Source organism: Herpailurus yagouaroundi, unplaced genomic scaffold (genome assembly GCF_014898765.1).
Source record: "Herpailurus yagouaroundi ecotype Mexico unplaced genomic scaffold, PumYag 206, whole genome shotgun sequence".
Taxonomy (NCBI): Eukaryota; Metazoa; Chordata; class Mammalia; order Carnivora; family Felidae; genus Herpailurus; species Herpailurus yagouaroundi.
The window spans coordinates 5,315,772-5,330,745 of NW_024412437.1; the positions used below are offsets into that span (position 1 = coordinate 5,315,772).

General features: G+C 36.6%; 1 protein-coding gene across 2 annotated transcripts in view; it reads right to left on the reverse strand.

The window, feature by feature from the left end:
* Positions 1 to 1,222: 1,222 nt before the first annotated feature.
* Positions 1,223 to 14,974, reverse strand: part of ABCA5 (ATP binding cassette subfamily A member 5) — a 61,884-nt gene continuing 48,132 nt past the window's right edge. The window contains exons 27-38 of one of the 2 annotated variants that reach the window (XM_040452224.1): positions 14,660 to 14,751; positions 12,503 to 12,629; positions 12,075 to 12,192; positions 11,887 to 11,978; positions 10,709 to 10,884; positions 9,821 to 9,896; positions 9,601 to 9,695; positions 8,503 to 8,622; positions 6,988 to 7,137; positions 6,524 to 6,603; positions 5,409 to 5,464; positions 1,223 to 4,898 (exon numbers count right to left, since the gene is read on the reverse strand). In XM_040452224.1, the coding sequence (XP_040308158.1) occupies positions 4,791 to 4,898; positions 5,409 to 5,464; positions 6,524 to 6,603; positions 6,988 to 7,137; positions 8,503 to 8,622; positions 9,601 to 9,695; positions 9,821 to 9,896; positions 10,709 to 10,884; positions 11,887 to 11,978; positions 12,075 to 12,192; positions 12,503 to 12,629; positions 14,660 to 14,751 (1,290 nt within the window). In that variant the 3' untranslated portion in view covers positions 1,223 to 4,790. The remainder of the gene's footprint in view (positions 4,899 to 5,408; positions 5,465 to 6,523; positions 6,604 to 6,987; positions 7,138 to 8,502; positions 8,623 to 9,600; positions 9,696 to 9,820; positions 9,897 to 10,708; positions 10,885 to 11,886; positions 11,979 to 12,074; positions 12,193 to 12,502; positions 12,630 to 14,659; positions 14,752 to 14,974) is intronic. The other variant, XM_040452226.1, reaches the window with a different exon arrangement.

The following is a 14,974-nucleotide window of genomic DNA, read 5'->3' on the forward strand; positions in this document are numbered from 1 at the left end:
AATGATGTCATCCTGTTAGTAAAGAACTACAAACCAAAAGGGAAAATAAAATGGCAACCTGAGTGAGGGATTCATTTAGCTAGTCTCTGAGAAGGGCACAGTACAGTCACAACATGGAACTTGAAAAATCCTATTATGAAATTCAGAGAAAACTAACAATAAAACTTAAGTGACATCTTGTCTTAGAGAAAAATATTGGGTTGCAAAAACCTGAAACTTAGGGCACAGTTGAAAGCTCAAGGTCAAAGCTTGAACATAAACGAAGGGCCACCTGGACAGTTGCCAGCTTACTCTTTGAAGGTAGATCCAGATTTTATGCTCATACCAGCATTTAGTTGACTTCTAAATGGATAGCCCGTTATCCGTTCCAATCATTAAATGAGTAACCTGACCAGCATCCACATCTTAATTTCAAGTTATCAAGAGGTGAACTTTGGTGCCCTGAGACAACCCTTTTACTGGTAAATGTGTAACCTTGGGCAGACATGTGTAGAGATGGTGAAAAAAAAAATTACAAGTTATTGTGTTGATACTTTTTGGAATCCTGCATTTATTTATGTACGTGGGGGAACAAACCTAATCATGTAGTTTTGTGTATATCGTCCATTTTTAAGATGCTTGAAATTAAGTTTATTTGCTTAATTTTAAAAAAGGTGATTAATTCGATTTGCAAGCTTAGGTTCTTGGGAAGAAGTTGTCCATTACATTTAAAATCTTGTCTGTGTTTGGGAGAACCAAAGTTATTCAAAAATTCTTAGGAAACTGATAAATACATAAGTAGTGTCAAGTATGTGGGAATAACTCAGTCTGTTCAATGTAACAAAACGTAAGTGAAAGTGGTTGCCTTGTATTTTTACAAAATAGGTTTGAGACAAAAAGATCTACAAGAATACCTAGTTTACACTTAAAATATGAATGTGAACTGAGGCGCCTGGGTGGCTCAATTGGTTAAGCGTCCAACTCTTAATCTCAGCTCAGGTCATGATCTCAAGGTTTTGTGAGTTCGAGCCTGTCAGGCTCTGTACTAACAGCACAGAGCCTGCTTGGGATTCTCTCTTCCCCTCTCTCTCTCTCTGCCCCTCCCCAGCTCACATACACACTCTCTCTCTCAAACATTAAAAAAATATATGAATGTGAATTAAAACACAAGTAACTGTCAATCTTCCTTCTGTACTTGAAAACTCCCAACAGATACTAAAAAAATAATTACTAACAACTTTAGTGCCAGTTTTTTTCCTTCATTTTTAATGAGTCGCTCATTCATTTATCAACACTAAATGACAAAAAATCCATTTTAGTATACAAAATGAAAGGTTATCTTAAATTTTCAGTTCTTAAAGCTTATTATTGATAGTATTTATTTTTCTTAAAGAGTAGCACTGAGAATTACATATATCACATCATGAATAAAAAATAAGTAAACTTTTACCTTATAAGAATAGCTGATATAAAAATTATTCACCTGAGAATAAATTCTTTCATTGTATGTAACACGTTCTTTCAGGAGAGAAAATGAAAAGTTGGTATTAGCAACATTAAAAATACATTAGATAAGCATTCCTATTTTGCAAAAATTAATGCCTACTTAGGTATTATATGAAAATACAGTATAGTGTTTCATCAAATTCATAGTACAATCAGAATAAAAAGTATGACCAACAGAACAACAATAAAAACAAGGACAACACTGACCCTAAGTAGACTTAATTGTGCTCCGTTGAAAGTGTTAGTACCACTAGCAAAGCATTTGTGCAATTATATTATATGGGTATTGATCTTCCTCTACTGCACTGTATGACCTTACAGGGCCAAAATGTATGGTCATCCTTGTATCCAAAGAACCCACTGGCTTGAAAGACAGTCACTAAAATGTCTGTTGAATTAAATTACTCTAAAAATATTTTAACGATTAAAATTTAAGTACTGACTTAAGGCAGTTTGTGCCCATTTAAAAGAAAAATGTTAAAGAAAACCTACGGCTTTTGTTGTTCTCTACTGAAAACTGGAAAAAAAAAAAAATCAAGAGCCCACAAAGTGAAACATAAAATACACTCATTGTAATGTTTTCACTGCTACCATCTGTTTAGTCCCTAACAGCTGCACACAGAGGTTTGCCTTATTAGTCAGTAAACAGAGTCACTCAGTGAAGTCCAGGGTTTACTTTAACATTTTATTGTAGATGGAAAGTATAAACTAGGTGATGCTGTTTTACCCAAATTTTGCCTAACGTATGTATTTATGCGCATGTGTTATTGGTATAGGAAAAAAATTTAGATCAGTAATTTAAGAATGTTCAAAAACACAAACGGTACACTAGAAAGAAAAACAGACTTCCTATTTAACTTTCTGTCTCCTTTTCTTCACCCCACTTGCCCTGGCTTTCCTAAATATTAGTTAAATTCTACTTCTGGAATTTAAATAAAAACTTTAAAAAAATTATACTTTTGAATAGGGAAGATTTTACTACTGTGAAAAAGGGAAAACACTCCTACAAATAATTTAATTCATAACCAAAATATATTCACTCTGTGTAAAAGTAAAAAATTAATTCGTGTCTTTTCGAGAAAATGCTTACAAGCGCACAACAGTAAAGTAACCGAACAAACGTAACAGATAAGGACTTGATTACAACTACTCAGCATAACCTCACCTCTCATTTTCCTTTCCATCAGTCACATATTCACAGATGCGAAGCAAACATGACGAAATCAGTGTGCAGAAGGAGGTAATGCTCTATGCTGGCCACACTCCTTAAAATTACACGCTTTCCTCAGTAGGGTCAGGTTCCAAGAAACTACCTTTTCAGTGACTGTCCTGGCAAACTGCAGATTGTTCTGTCTCTTGCATGGAGTTGAAGTGCTCCAGGCAACACGTAGCTACAAAAACATACCCCCAATAAAGAAGACCCTGGGTATTTATATCAACACTAGATACGAAAGGTATCTCCCCAAATTTACGGCACCATTTAGCGATGACTTGCTGAGAAAATGAAACGTGCTATTTATTATCCACAAAAATAAAGATCTTCTTTCCAATGTGTGTTGAGCTGTATTCATCATGCAGGACTAAAGTTCAGTAAAAGTTACAACTTTTACTAAAGATGCAAAAGTGAGATCCTCAGGTGAAGAATCCAAACGCTTGGTATTATGAGGCAAGTGGCTGTCAGTTCCTGATAGAACACTAGAAGCTGGTGCCGACTAAATCTTACGTGGAGAGATAACTTCGTCGTGGGTTGTAAAATCCAAGCAGAGATCGTGAGACAGCCCATTGAGATCAGCGACAAGACCTCAGAGATAGCTTGAAACGCAGGCATCTTTAGGAATGTGTACAGCCAAACAGTAGGTAAAGTATCAGTCACGCACCTTGTGCTGAGAAAGGAACACTATTTTAAATCAGCTGCTAGAGCCTAAAACCACAGATGTCTTATGACACAGGAGTGTTAAAAGTTGATTAAGTTTACCTAAGTAAATAATTAATATTATTTCATTAAAGGGTCTGGCTATTTAAAGTAACTCAGTACCAAATTCTTCTGTCTTTTAAGATTCTCTGTAATGCAATAATCATACTCCCAATACATTTTTTAAATGTATTTAAGTTAATACTTTCATTCATCTGGTTGAAACAGAATATCAGCTAGTATTATTTATACTATATTATACCTAAAGTCCACACATGAGTTCTACAAGGAAGTATTTCCAAGATTATATTGACAATAACCTTACTTCAACTGATAGAGTGAAATTCTGGTTTCTCATTAAAGTAAATTATGTATAGTTTGTTTCTAATCCTTAACTTAATCCCCCAAAGTTTATTTATCTCCCACCAAAGTGGGAGAATCTGAGGTGAGGTACTAAATAAATCGATACAGATACACTTTAAGACTCTATAAAGGTTCAAATAATAAAGTTTACCAACAAAAATGATTACCCAACAAATTATTTTATTCTATAATAAAATAAAATGTGCCCTTTGAGAGAAAGCAGACCAAAAAATTTATATATGCCATGAGGGGTGCAGGGAAAGGTATGGCTGATTCTTCCAACCGTACAGATGATGTCGTTTCTAACTGGCATCAGTCTATTACATAATAAAATTCTAGACACAGCCTTCTTTTAATTACAACGAAAACCACTGGGAATTTTATTGTAAGCATTCAAATACCTGAAGCCCGATGTCTAACATCACCTAATAGAACGAGGTCTCATTTCCTTCAGATGGTGGATGAGTGCCACCTAGTGGAAGGCCCCTCTATCTGTGTGGAGACTGCCTAATGTTTACTTAGCTTCCTGGGATGCCAACTTCCACTCAAAGTTTCTTTAGAAATTAAAAAGGAGAAGCAAGGAACTTCTGCTTTGTATCTTCTTTTTTGTAAATCATTTATGCATTAGTTTTTTTACTTAGACTGGGATACTATATACTTACAGAAAAAGAGGGTATAAATTTAAAAATAAAGATAACTTACAAATAAAATTATTCTATCACTATTTCTTTAAATCATAAATTTAGAAGCACTGTTTTTTGAAAGGTAAAAAAGTAAATATCCAACCTCACATACAGACTGCAGTTCAACAGACTTCGTGTACAAACATGCAGTTTCAATAATTTATACACAAGTTTTATTTGAAGAAAAGCGAAGCACACAACCACAGCATTTCAATTAAGGAACTCAGGAAAATCTCAAGTGCTCCCATGGTTCTTCAGTCACCATTCAAATAATAACACCCTTAAACCAAAGTTAAGAATAAAGTAAACAAGAAATAAATTCAATAAGCAGACTGAACAATACATATTCAAAATACTACTCTGTCTTCCTGTGTTCTTTCCCACCACAGTGTGCTGTTTAAAGTTCCACAGCTATTATCTTCTTCCTCTTGTTCTTTAGTGAGTTCTACAAAAACCTAAACGAAAGTAAATAAATGAATATGGTATTCTGTATCACAGCCATCTCAAAGAATTTTTTAATTAAATCAGAAACAGTATAAGGCTACATGCAAATACATTAACCATTCAAGATCAAGAGATATATTGGTATATTACTTAAGCAGAATAACCTCCATTAATCACCTACAGAGATGAATGCTATGAGGACTAATAGATATTTTTGATTAATATATGGAAACGGCACTGTCATGAAAAATAATTTATAAATATTTAAGCAATGTAACTATAGATATAGGAAATACCATCAACAACACTCATTTTCTTCACTGAAGAAAAAATATTGAGCTGTTCAAAATAAGCAGATGGAGAACCTGGAGCTTTTTGAAATTATACAGTTTAGGTCTACCGTGTAATAATTTTATCTCTGGCTCACACGCACCCTCCCCCTCTCCAATATAAATCTAAACAATTAGATATTAGACACTTTCTTCCATAAAAGAATTTTTAAAAATTTAACTTTATAGTACCTGTTCCAGTGTTGCTTGAGAAAAGCTATATTCTTCAATGGCAAAAGTATGTTTAGCTATTAAAATATGAAAATAATATTTTACTGATTAACATTTTAAAATAAAAACGGCAGTTACTACTAAGTGGTTAACCACCCGTTTAAAAAAATTTTTTTCTGTCATCAACTCATTTAAATTTGAAGCTGCCAAAATACGTTCCTTTTCTCTCTGGTGTCCTCAGGCCCCCAGCTGGCCCGCAGCCCGAAGCACCACACCTGCGAGGTGACCTGCCTCGCTCGCCTGCCTCTTCCAAGCGGCTTCTCCCTCACTATGCCTTTTCTCAGGCCTGCTCTGAAGCCCTGCTCTCTGGGCGCCCTGGGAACCTTTCGTTCCCCAATTTCCATCACAGCCTGTTCTGAACTTCGTGAACTAGACTCTGGTCACTGTTCCTATGTCCATATACTTTCTAATAGTTATTTCAGGTCCTCTTGCAATCTGATCTACTACCAAATTTTCTGGTTTTCTTACTCATTCCTGTCGTGGAATTCTCCCCAAGCAGTACAGAGGTGGTTTCATAGTTTATACATTCCATAAAACAACCTGTACACGAATACCTGCCCCATCCAGGAGTTCACCTCTCTCCACTTGCTACCAGGATAGCTTCTTCCTATCAACCACTTATTTTTAAAAATGCCAAGTTTCAACAAACTTCATTAAAGCTTTTAGGAATGTCCACATTCCTACGCTATGAATTTCCCTCTCCTGTCTCCTGTTGCCACTGAAGCCTTGCTACCATTGCTACTTCTAAGGCCTGATACAAAGTGAGAATTCAGTGAACTCCATGCTCCCACTTCTGGAATGAACCACTGAGTGCTAATTAAGCTAAACTTTCTCACAGATGCAATGTGAAAAACTGTAGTGATGTCGACTAAAACAGTAAAAGATTTACACTTCGATATAGCTGATGTACCAAACCTCTACAGTGTTAGCATTTACCTACATCTTAGATTAAACTAAGAAAGGGTTATCTTTTTATTTACAATGGCTTCTATAATAAGCAGTCCCAATTTTCAAACTTTGTAAGTAAAATTCTTTTATGATTTGAAAGCTACCTTGCAATGTTTTTCAAATCTTACCTTCTTCCAGCTTAGAAAAAGACTGTGCAAGGGATGGAACATCTTCCTTAGGAATCTTATAAGCCAAAATAGAAGAAAAACTGGAAACAGATAAAATATAGAAAAATTTAAAAATGACGACTAATATGTTCTAAAGTTCAAGCTCTTTAAAGTGCAAAATCAAACTCCAATGATTAATTTTGATGCATATTTAGATAAACACTGTTTTAAATCTTAAAATATTTCCATGCAAAACAACTCTTTTATTACCACTGATATGAGAACTTCAAAAAGTTTAAATATTATTGAAAATTGCAAGATCTAATACTAAATTAGATATAAAACTGCAGTCATCACACTGCATGAATTCACTACTGGTGATAATAACAGACTTTTTTTTTTTCCTAATCCTTAATACAATAGCCACGTTTTAATGATTATTTATTGCTCTACAAAACAAACAAACAAAATTTAAATATCTTTACCTCTCCTGACGGCTTGCATTTGGGAAAATATACTGAATTTCTCTTTGAAGGCGGTCTACTTCTAGGTTTTCCACCCATTCCTTTAACTTAATTTCCAAAAAGTAGCCTTTTCCAAATTTACTCTTCAGATGCTGGACGGTCCCAATACACCTATAGTTATTTTTAAAAGAAAACTCGGACTTAAGATGACTTGACAGTTTCAAAGTATGATTTCTCACTTAAAGGATAATTTAAATTAAATGTTTATAATGGAATACTTTTAGATTTATAGACAAGTTGCAAATATAATACAGTCTCCATACACCCCTCATCCAGTTTCTTTTTTTTTTTTTTTTAATTTTTTTTTTCAACGTTTATTTATTTTTGGGACAGAGAGAGACAGAGCATGAACGGGAGAGGGGCAGAGAGAGAGGGAGACAGAATCGGAAACAGGCTCCAGGCTCCGAGCCATCAGCCCAGAGCCCGACGCGGGGCTCGAACCCGCGGACCGCGAGATCGTGACCTGGCTGAAGTCGGACGCTTAACCGACTGCGCCACCCAGGCGCCCCAACCCTCATCCAGTTTCAATTTCCTTAATATTATGATCTTGTATTACCATGGCACATTTGTCAAAATTAAGAAACCAATATTGGTTAATATTACTATTAACTTTATATTTGATTTTATTTGAATTTCACCCGTCTTTCCACTCATGTCCTTTTTTCTGTTCTAGGATCTATCCAGGACACACACTGCACTTAGTTATCATGTCTCCTTAGACCCCACTGGTCTGTGACTTTCTTAATCTTTCCTTCTTTTTCACCTTTGACAGTTTTGAGATTGGTCAAGTGTTTTGGTAGAATGCCTCTCAACTGGGAATAGTCTGATTATTTTTCTCAGAATTAGACAGGAGTTACGGGTTTTTGGAGAAAATGCCGAGGAGCAGGAGTACCTTTCTTACCACATCATATCAGGGGTACATGATTGCCACGCGACACTGCTCTACTGTGTGGTTACCACCATCCCCTTCCCGTACGTTAGAAGAGACTGGTTACTCTTGGGAAGTGGAAGACTGAGATCCGCTTCCTGGAGGGGGCAGTATCTCCATATACTGTTTAGAATCTTTTTGTAAGGAAAATTTGCTCTCCTCCCACATTAATTCATTTATTCAGCCACTTATTTATAGGAGTATCAACATGAATTATAAATGTATTTATTTATTTAATATATTTTATAAGTGTATTTATTTATACTTTGGGTTACAACCCAATACAATGCCTAGCAATCTTTTAAAATAACAGATATCATGCATGAAAAATAACACTCCAAGTTGCTGAATCATTAAGCCAATTACATATGCAAAGTAGTCATTTTTTGGAAATAAACCAACATATTTTCAAGTAATTCTATAGAAAGCTAACTGATTCAAAAACTCAAATAAGGATACTTTTTTTGGCATTTACATTTATTATTGTAAGTTTCTGAAACAGTCAAAATCTACCCCCCACCCAAATGGCATGCGCTTCAGACATTTACCGTAACTGCCCAGATACCATGATAGCCACTCGGTCACAGACAGCCTCTGCTTCCTCCATATAATGAGTGGTCAGAATAGCAGCCCGCTTTTTGTTTTTAAATGCAGTTCGAATTGCTCGCCTATAAAACATAAGTAAAATAAACAGAGAAAAGCAACTGAATGCTAATGAAAATCCAACTCTCTGGTTAATTAGAATTTATCAAACATCAACTGCTGCAGTTAATATACACTGCCCAACTATGATTCTTCTAATTTATTTTCCTTTATTTTGGAAAGTTTGACAAATAAACAGAAACTCCATAATTTCAAATATTTCTCTGCATTAAAAAATAAATTATAAAATTTGATGCTTTTTCACATTTTAACAAAAACTGTCATAGAATCATAGGGAAAACTTAATATGCATCTCTACACCAAACCTCACATTTTATAGACATGGAAATCTAGGCTCAAAAAGTTGGCCAACTAATTAGCACCATGAATTCCTAAGAGTTCCAACATAAATTCAAGCCAATGTTATTATGAGAATTATAATTAATATGTTAAATGACTAGGAAAAAAAGCTTTTAAAGGCTATTCAGAAAGCAGTACTCTTTATTTGAATAATTACCCATATATTCATTTTTGTTCTGGAATAAATAAAACATTACTAACATTTCATCAAAGTATGAAGTATGATAAAGTTTAAAAGTTCATGGGATTCTCCAGAAATCAAAATATTCAATTTTTAATTATCATTTTGCCATTTGCATAGGATTTTAACTCAGCGTGAATATGTATATATAAATAACACAAAACCATTAATTATAATAAAGTATGCTTTTACTCCAAAGTATGATACAGTATAATGCGTCCCCAGTGTCTTTATTAGTTTTCTTTATTTTTGAGAGGCAGAGAGAGAGACAGAGCGTGAGTGGGGGAGGGGCAGAGAGAGAGGGAGACACAGAATCCGAAGCAGCCTCCAGGCTCTGAGCACAGAGCCCAACGCAGGGCCAGACTCACAAACTGTGAGATCATGACCTGAGCTGAAGTCGGATGCTCAACCAACCGAGCCACCCACACGCCCCTGTCCCGAGTGTCTCTAATGTCATACTCACCACATGTGCTGTTTGGCTTTAGGGTCCATACCCGTAGATGGTTCATCTAGCAGAGTAATGGGAGGGTTCCCCAGCATACTCAGGGCAAAACACAACTAGATAGAAAGGAAAGAGGGGGAGGGGGACTAATAAGCCTTCACATAAGAAATTTGATCAAGACAGTATCAGGCTCTAAACTGATCAATAAAACATACACATATCTGTTGTTCAATAAAAGTACCTTTCGCTTGATTCCTGCAGGTAGTTTCTTTACAGTTTTCTGAAGATGTTCTTTTAAATCAAGTGCATTCGTTATCCTGCAAAATAGGTAATACAAAATGAGTGTATTATCAGTCATTGTTTGTGATCATTCACAGTCTTTTTTCTAGAACACTCAGTTGAAGGGGTGCCTGAGTGGCTCAGGAGGTTGAGCATCTGGCTCTTGATTCAAGTGATGATTTCACAGTTTGTGGGATCAAGCCCCACATCCGGCTCTGCTTGGGATTCTTTCTCTCCCTAGCTCTCTGGCCCTCCCCCACTCATGTGCATGCACACACACACACGTGTTCTCTCTCTCAAACACAGATAAACATTAAAAACAAACAAAAAGAACACTCAGCTGAAGCTTACTATATAATCAGACCTCTAATCTACATCATTTTAAACAAATTACTATCTTGACAAAAAGGTTCACTTTAAAATAAGTTTTGGGGCATCTAGGTAGCTCAGTTGCTTAAACATCTAACTTTGGCTCAGGTCACGATCTCACAGTTCGTGAATTTAAGCCCCACATCAAGCTCTCTGCTATCAGCACTGAGCCCGCTTGGATCCTCTGTCCCCCTCTCTCTGCCTTCCCCCATTTGTGCACAAATGTGCTTTCTCTCAAAATAAACAGTAAAAAAATCTAATTAAAGTAAGTTTCATGACATTTATAGGCACATTCATTCTGTAATGAGAAACAGAAAAATTACCTTTTTATTTTCATAACTATAATTCTGTAAAGAATATATGAAAAAGTAATGACCATTTTCAATGAAAAGTATGATCCACAAAAATGTCTTTAAAAATTAAACTTTCAAAATGTGAACTGTACACCTTTCTCTGGGTAATAAAAAGTTTCCAATTTTACCGATTTATGATTTCTTTCACGTCACTCGTGCTCATTCCTTTTACAGCTCCGTAAATTTCAAAATGTTCCTGCAATGTAATGTCTGGCCACAGTGGGTTTATCTGAGGACAGTATCCCATATACTTAATGGAATCATCATCTTCAGTTGGGTCTGAAGAATAATCTCCTAGAAATACCTACAGAAATACAAACCAATTTTAAATAACTTTTTGCTTAATTTACATTGTAAAGGAATTGGTAGGTGAATTAATTCAAACTCCTTCCTAGAATCAAGGTAATAGTAAGTCAAATTTTTATTCCTTCCGATGGCGAAAGGACATACATAGCTAAGTCAGAGTTCACTGACATGGCCCAATGGGGCGATTAGCTTGACTGATGGGGTACCTGGGTGACTCAGTCAGTTATGCGTCCGACTTCGGCTCAGGTCATGATTTCACAGTTTGTGATTTCGAGCTCCGCATCAGGCTCTGTGCTGAGAGCTCAGAGCCTGGAGCCTGCTTCAGGTTCTATGTCTCCTTTTCTCTCTGGCCCTCCCCCACTTGTGCTCTGTCTCTGTCTCTCAAAAATAAATAAATGTAAAAAAAAAATTAAAAAGAAGCAGGAATGAGGCTTGATTGAAAAGGTAAACTCCAATTGTAACTAGGATGATCAAGGGACCTCACTGGAAGGTGACCTCTGAGCCATGGAGGTAAGCAAATTTCACTGTTTGGATTTCTTCTGGGTAAGGAATACCCAATATAAGGAACCCCTAGAGCAAAAACCCAAAGAAAAGGGTATGCCTGGCATTTTCCAGGAAATCAATGGGCCAGAGCAGAAGACAGGATCAGACAGTGTTGTGGTTTCCACAAAGTGGTGACAGGCTACAATCAAAGGCTAACTGATGGCAGGGTCAATATTAGCTCCTAAATCTCCTGAAGTTAGTAAGATGGCCTTCCACTAAATTGGTGGACAAATCCCCCATGCAAGTAATAATCATAAAAGCAAAAATAACGTCTGTGCGTGTATCTGCATGTGTGAAAATTTTACGTTATTTTCAAAGATAACCAAAAATATTATAATTTGATCAAGTTATATTAAAAAATTACTACTGAAAACATTAGATCCTAGTCTGTCATTAAGAAACTTACTGTAATTAAAAACGTAAATCATAGCATCTCCCACACCCTCATATACCGTACCTGGCCTGAAGTTGGTTCAATGTCACCAACCAGAATATTGATAATTGTGCTTTTGCCCGCACCGTTTGGACCCAGTAGCCCCAAGATCTCTCCTAAAGAAATTGAAAGAAAAATCATTATGTGTAAGTCAGACTAAAAATCGAAATTACTCTTCTGGAAAAATTACTAAAGAAAAAACAAATACCAACCTTTTTTCACACAGAAAGAGACATATTTAGTTGCTACTTTCTTTACTTTTCTTGTAAGAAGAAAATCTTTCTTGTCGTCATATTCTTTATGCAAACAGCTGACCATAATGGCTGGTTTCTAATAAGGGAAATAGGATTTAAAAAAAGAATAACGTATCAGATACTTATCAAGAAATGAGAAGCTGTCCACAATTCATGTCCACGTATCATAAGAACTATAGTTGCTAATAAGGGGCATTATATAAGTAAATACCCATTTGTGACTAAAATATGGACTTATTCAAAAGTAAGTAGACAAAAGTATTTTTTCAAAGCAAAGACTTTTTTTCATATAGATTCATATGAAAAGTATTCTTCAGGTTAATTCCTACACAAGAGAAACTGATCACTGCACATTTAGTAAGACTTGGCGATACAGACTGAATTACCTCCTCACAACACTGGCAACTCATTAGCTCTTTGACCTTCAGTCTTTCAGCTTTGACATCTTCATCTTCATCCTCATTGTTTGGTGGTTCTGGAGACTTCCTATTTTTGGACTTTGTTGAAAGGGTCCTAAACACATACAGACAGTGGTTTTTCAAATAATTAAAATAGCAAGACATTCCAGCACTCCATGGAGAAAAGACTGAAAAAATATACCAACATGAGATGAGTGGTTCTCTCTGAAAGGTGAAGTCACAGAACTAGTTTCACTCACTGAAACTGTCTGGATGATGTCGTCTACACTCATTCATTTCTTCAACAATATTATTTATGATCAGTATGTGTCAGGCACTAGTTCACACAAAGATAAAGAAACTAAAAAAAGGATGTATCCATCCCTCGAAGATTTTACAGCCTGGCTGTAAATGACATGACCCGGGCAGAGCAGACGTGGAGGGCTGAATTCAGAACTCATAGAAACATCAGAAAGGTAGGCAGAGAAAAAAGTGCTTCCAAGGAAGTTTTGAAGAATAAGAGAGGTAAAGAGGGAAACAGGAGTTAACATTATGGAAAACAGAGGAATAAGAGAAAAGCAAAAGGAGGAAGAAGTCAATCATACTAAAGCAGCAGATTAGCTGAGTAAGTGGAGCCTACTTGATGATACACAGAGGAAGTCATTAGTTACCTTGCTGAAAACAGAATCAGCAGAGGATCAAGCGCAGAACCAGATTACAGGAGTTAAGAAGTGAAAGGGAGGTGAGGAGCTGGAGGTGGAAGTTTCTCAGCTATGAAAGTTAACAGACAGGGGACAAGAGCTAGAGGGATACAGGTTTAAATGAGATTTGTGAGTTCTGATTTCTATTACTTTGTTTTATGGGAGAAAGGTGACTGGCCCCCTCCCCCCAAAAACCCTATTTAGATCCAAAAGGGAAAGACACAGAAAGAGAAAATAAATTGGACAGAGCAACATCTTTAAGGACACACAATAACAAAGGCATGAATAACAGGAGAGGTACTTCTCTCTCTGGGACCAGGAAAAGGCAAAGGTGATGTAAGTGTGTAAAAATTTATAATTTATAATTAAATGAGACGGCAAGATCATCCACTGAGAAGTAGAAAATGAAGTGAGAAGGACTGGAGAATTCGAGGACTGCAAAGAAGGCTTGGGCTAATGCTCGAAAAGTGGTAGGAAGAAAATGGGATAACTCGTGTGAAAACAAAGCTGAGTCTACATGGGATAAACGTGGTGTTAGCAAGCTGCACTTTTATGTCAATTTTCTCCAGCCTGTAATTAGACTTACCAAAAGTTATGATTTTTCGCGGATGGGTGAAAGAGATACAGAAGTGGAATACAGGGTGCTGAAAAAGGGTGAAAGAGGGTGAGAGGGATGAAGCCGAACAGAGAAAAGGTGAAAAAGGCGATTAGCGGAAACATTTGAGGAACAGAAAAAACTCAGGGGCAGAGACCACAGCAGAAAAGTTCAGTGAGACTAACAAAACAAAAAGGCCGGGAAGATGAAGTGTTCCTGGAAGCATGGGACACGGAGGAGGTGAAGCGCGGTGATGGCAGGGCTCTGACCCATGGAGAAAGTCAGAAACTGAGGATGTTACAAAGGTTCTCTCTGCGGACGCTGATTCTCCCCCAAGACGACAGAAGGAGTAAGAATAAAGAGAAAGGAGAGCCAGATGCTAAGTCCTCAGTGGATGTGGGGAGTAGCCAGTGGTTAACAAGGACATTCACAGCAGCACTGTTCATGATGGCCAAGAGGTGGAAAGGACTTAAACGTCCATCAACTGACGAACAGAGAAGTAAAGAGCGGTATCTCCATACAATGTAATACTAAGAAAAGAAAACTGTAACAAAGTACTGCTACACGCTTCAACTTGGATGAACCTTCAAAACATTACGGTAGGAGTAAAAAAAGCCAGACAAAAAGACGATCCCATACAATTCCATTCATACGAGCGCTGAGCACTGGCAAATCTGCAACAACTAGATTAGTGGACTATGGTTATACGTGGCTGGGTGGCATGTGGGAGACGGGCCAGTGAGGACTATAAGGATTCTGGGGGGAGTGAAGGAAATTACCTAAAACTAGATCATATACTATGTAAATACCCTAAAAAACATTAAAACTTAAAAAAAAAAAATCACTGACCTGAAAAAGGGATCCTTTCGTATGGACCTGCCTCCGTATTTTTTCTCGTAGTACTGTAAGAGGAAAAGCCACAGTACGCACTGCAGGTAAGGCTGAAAGGAGAACATAAAACAGCTTGTGACTGAATCTTTTTGTTTCCCTGGATCAACAGAACAAAGACCACACACATCAGGTTCCTTACCATCACCACAATAACTAATCACACGTCATATGAGTTAAGAATAAACTTTAAGATTTCAAGGTAGAGTTTTAGCAAAATAATCCTTCACATATTTTTCTGCCTCTGTAAAGTTCACTGGCTGTCAGCTTCATAAA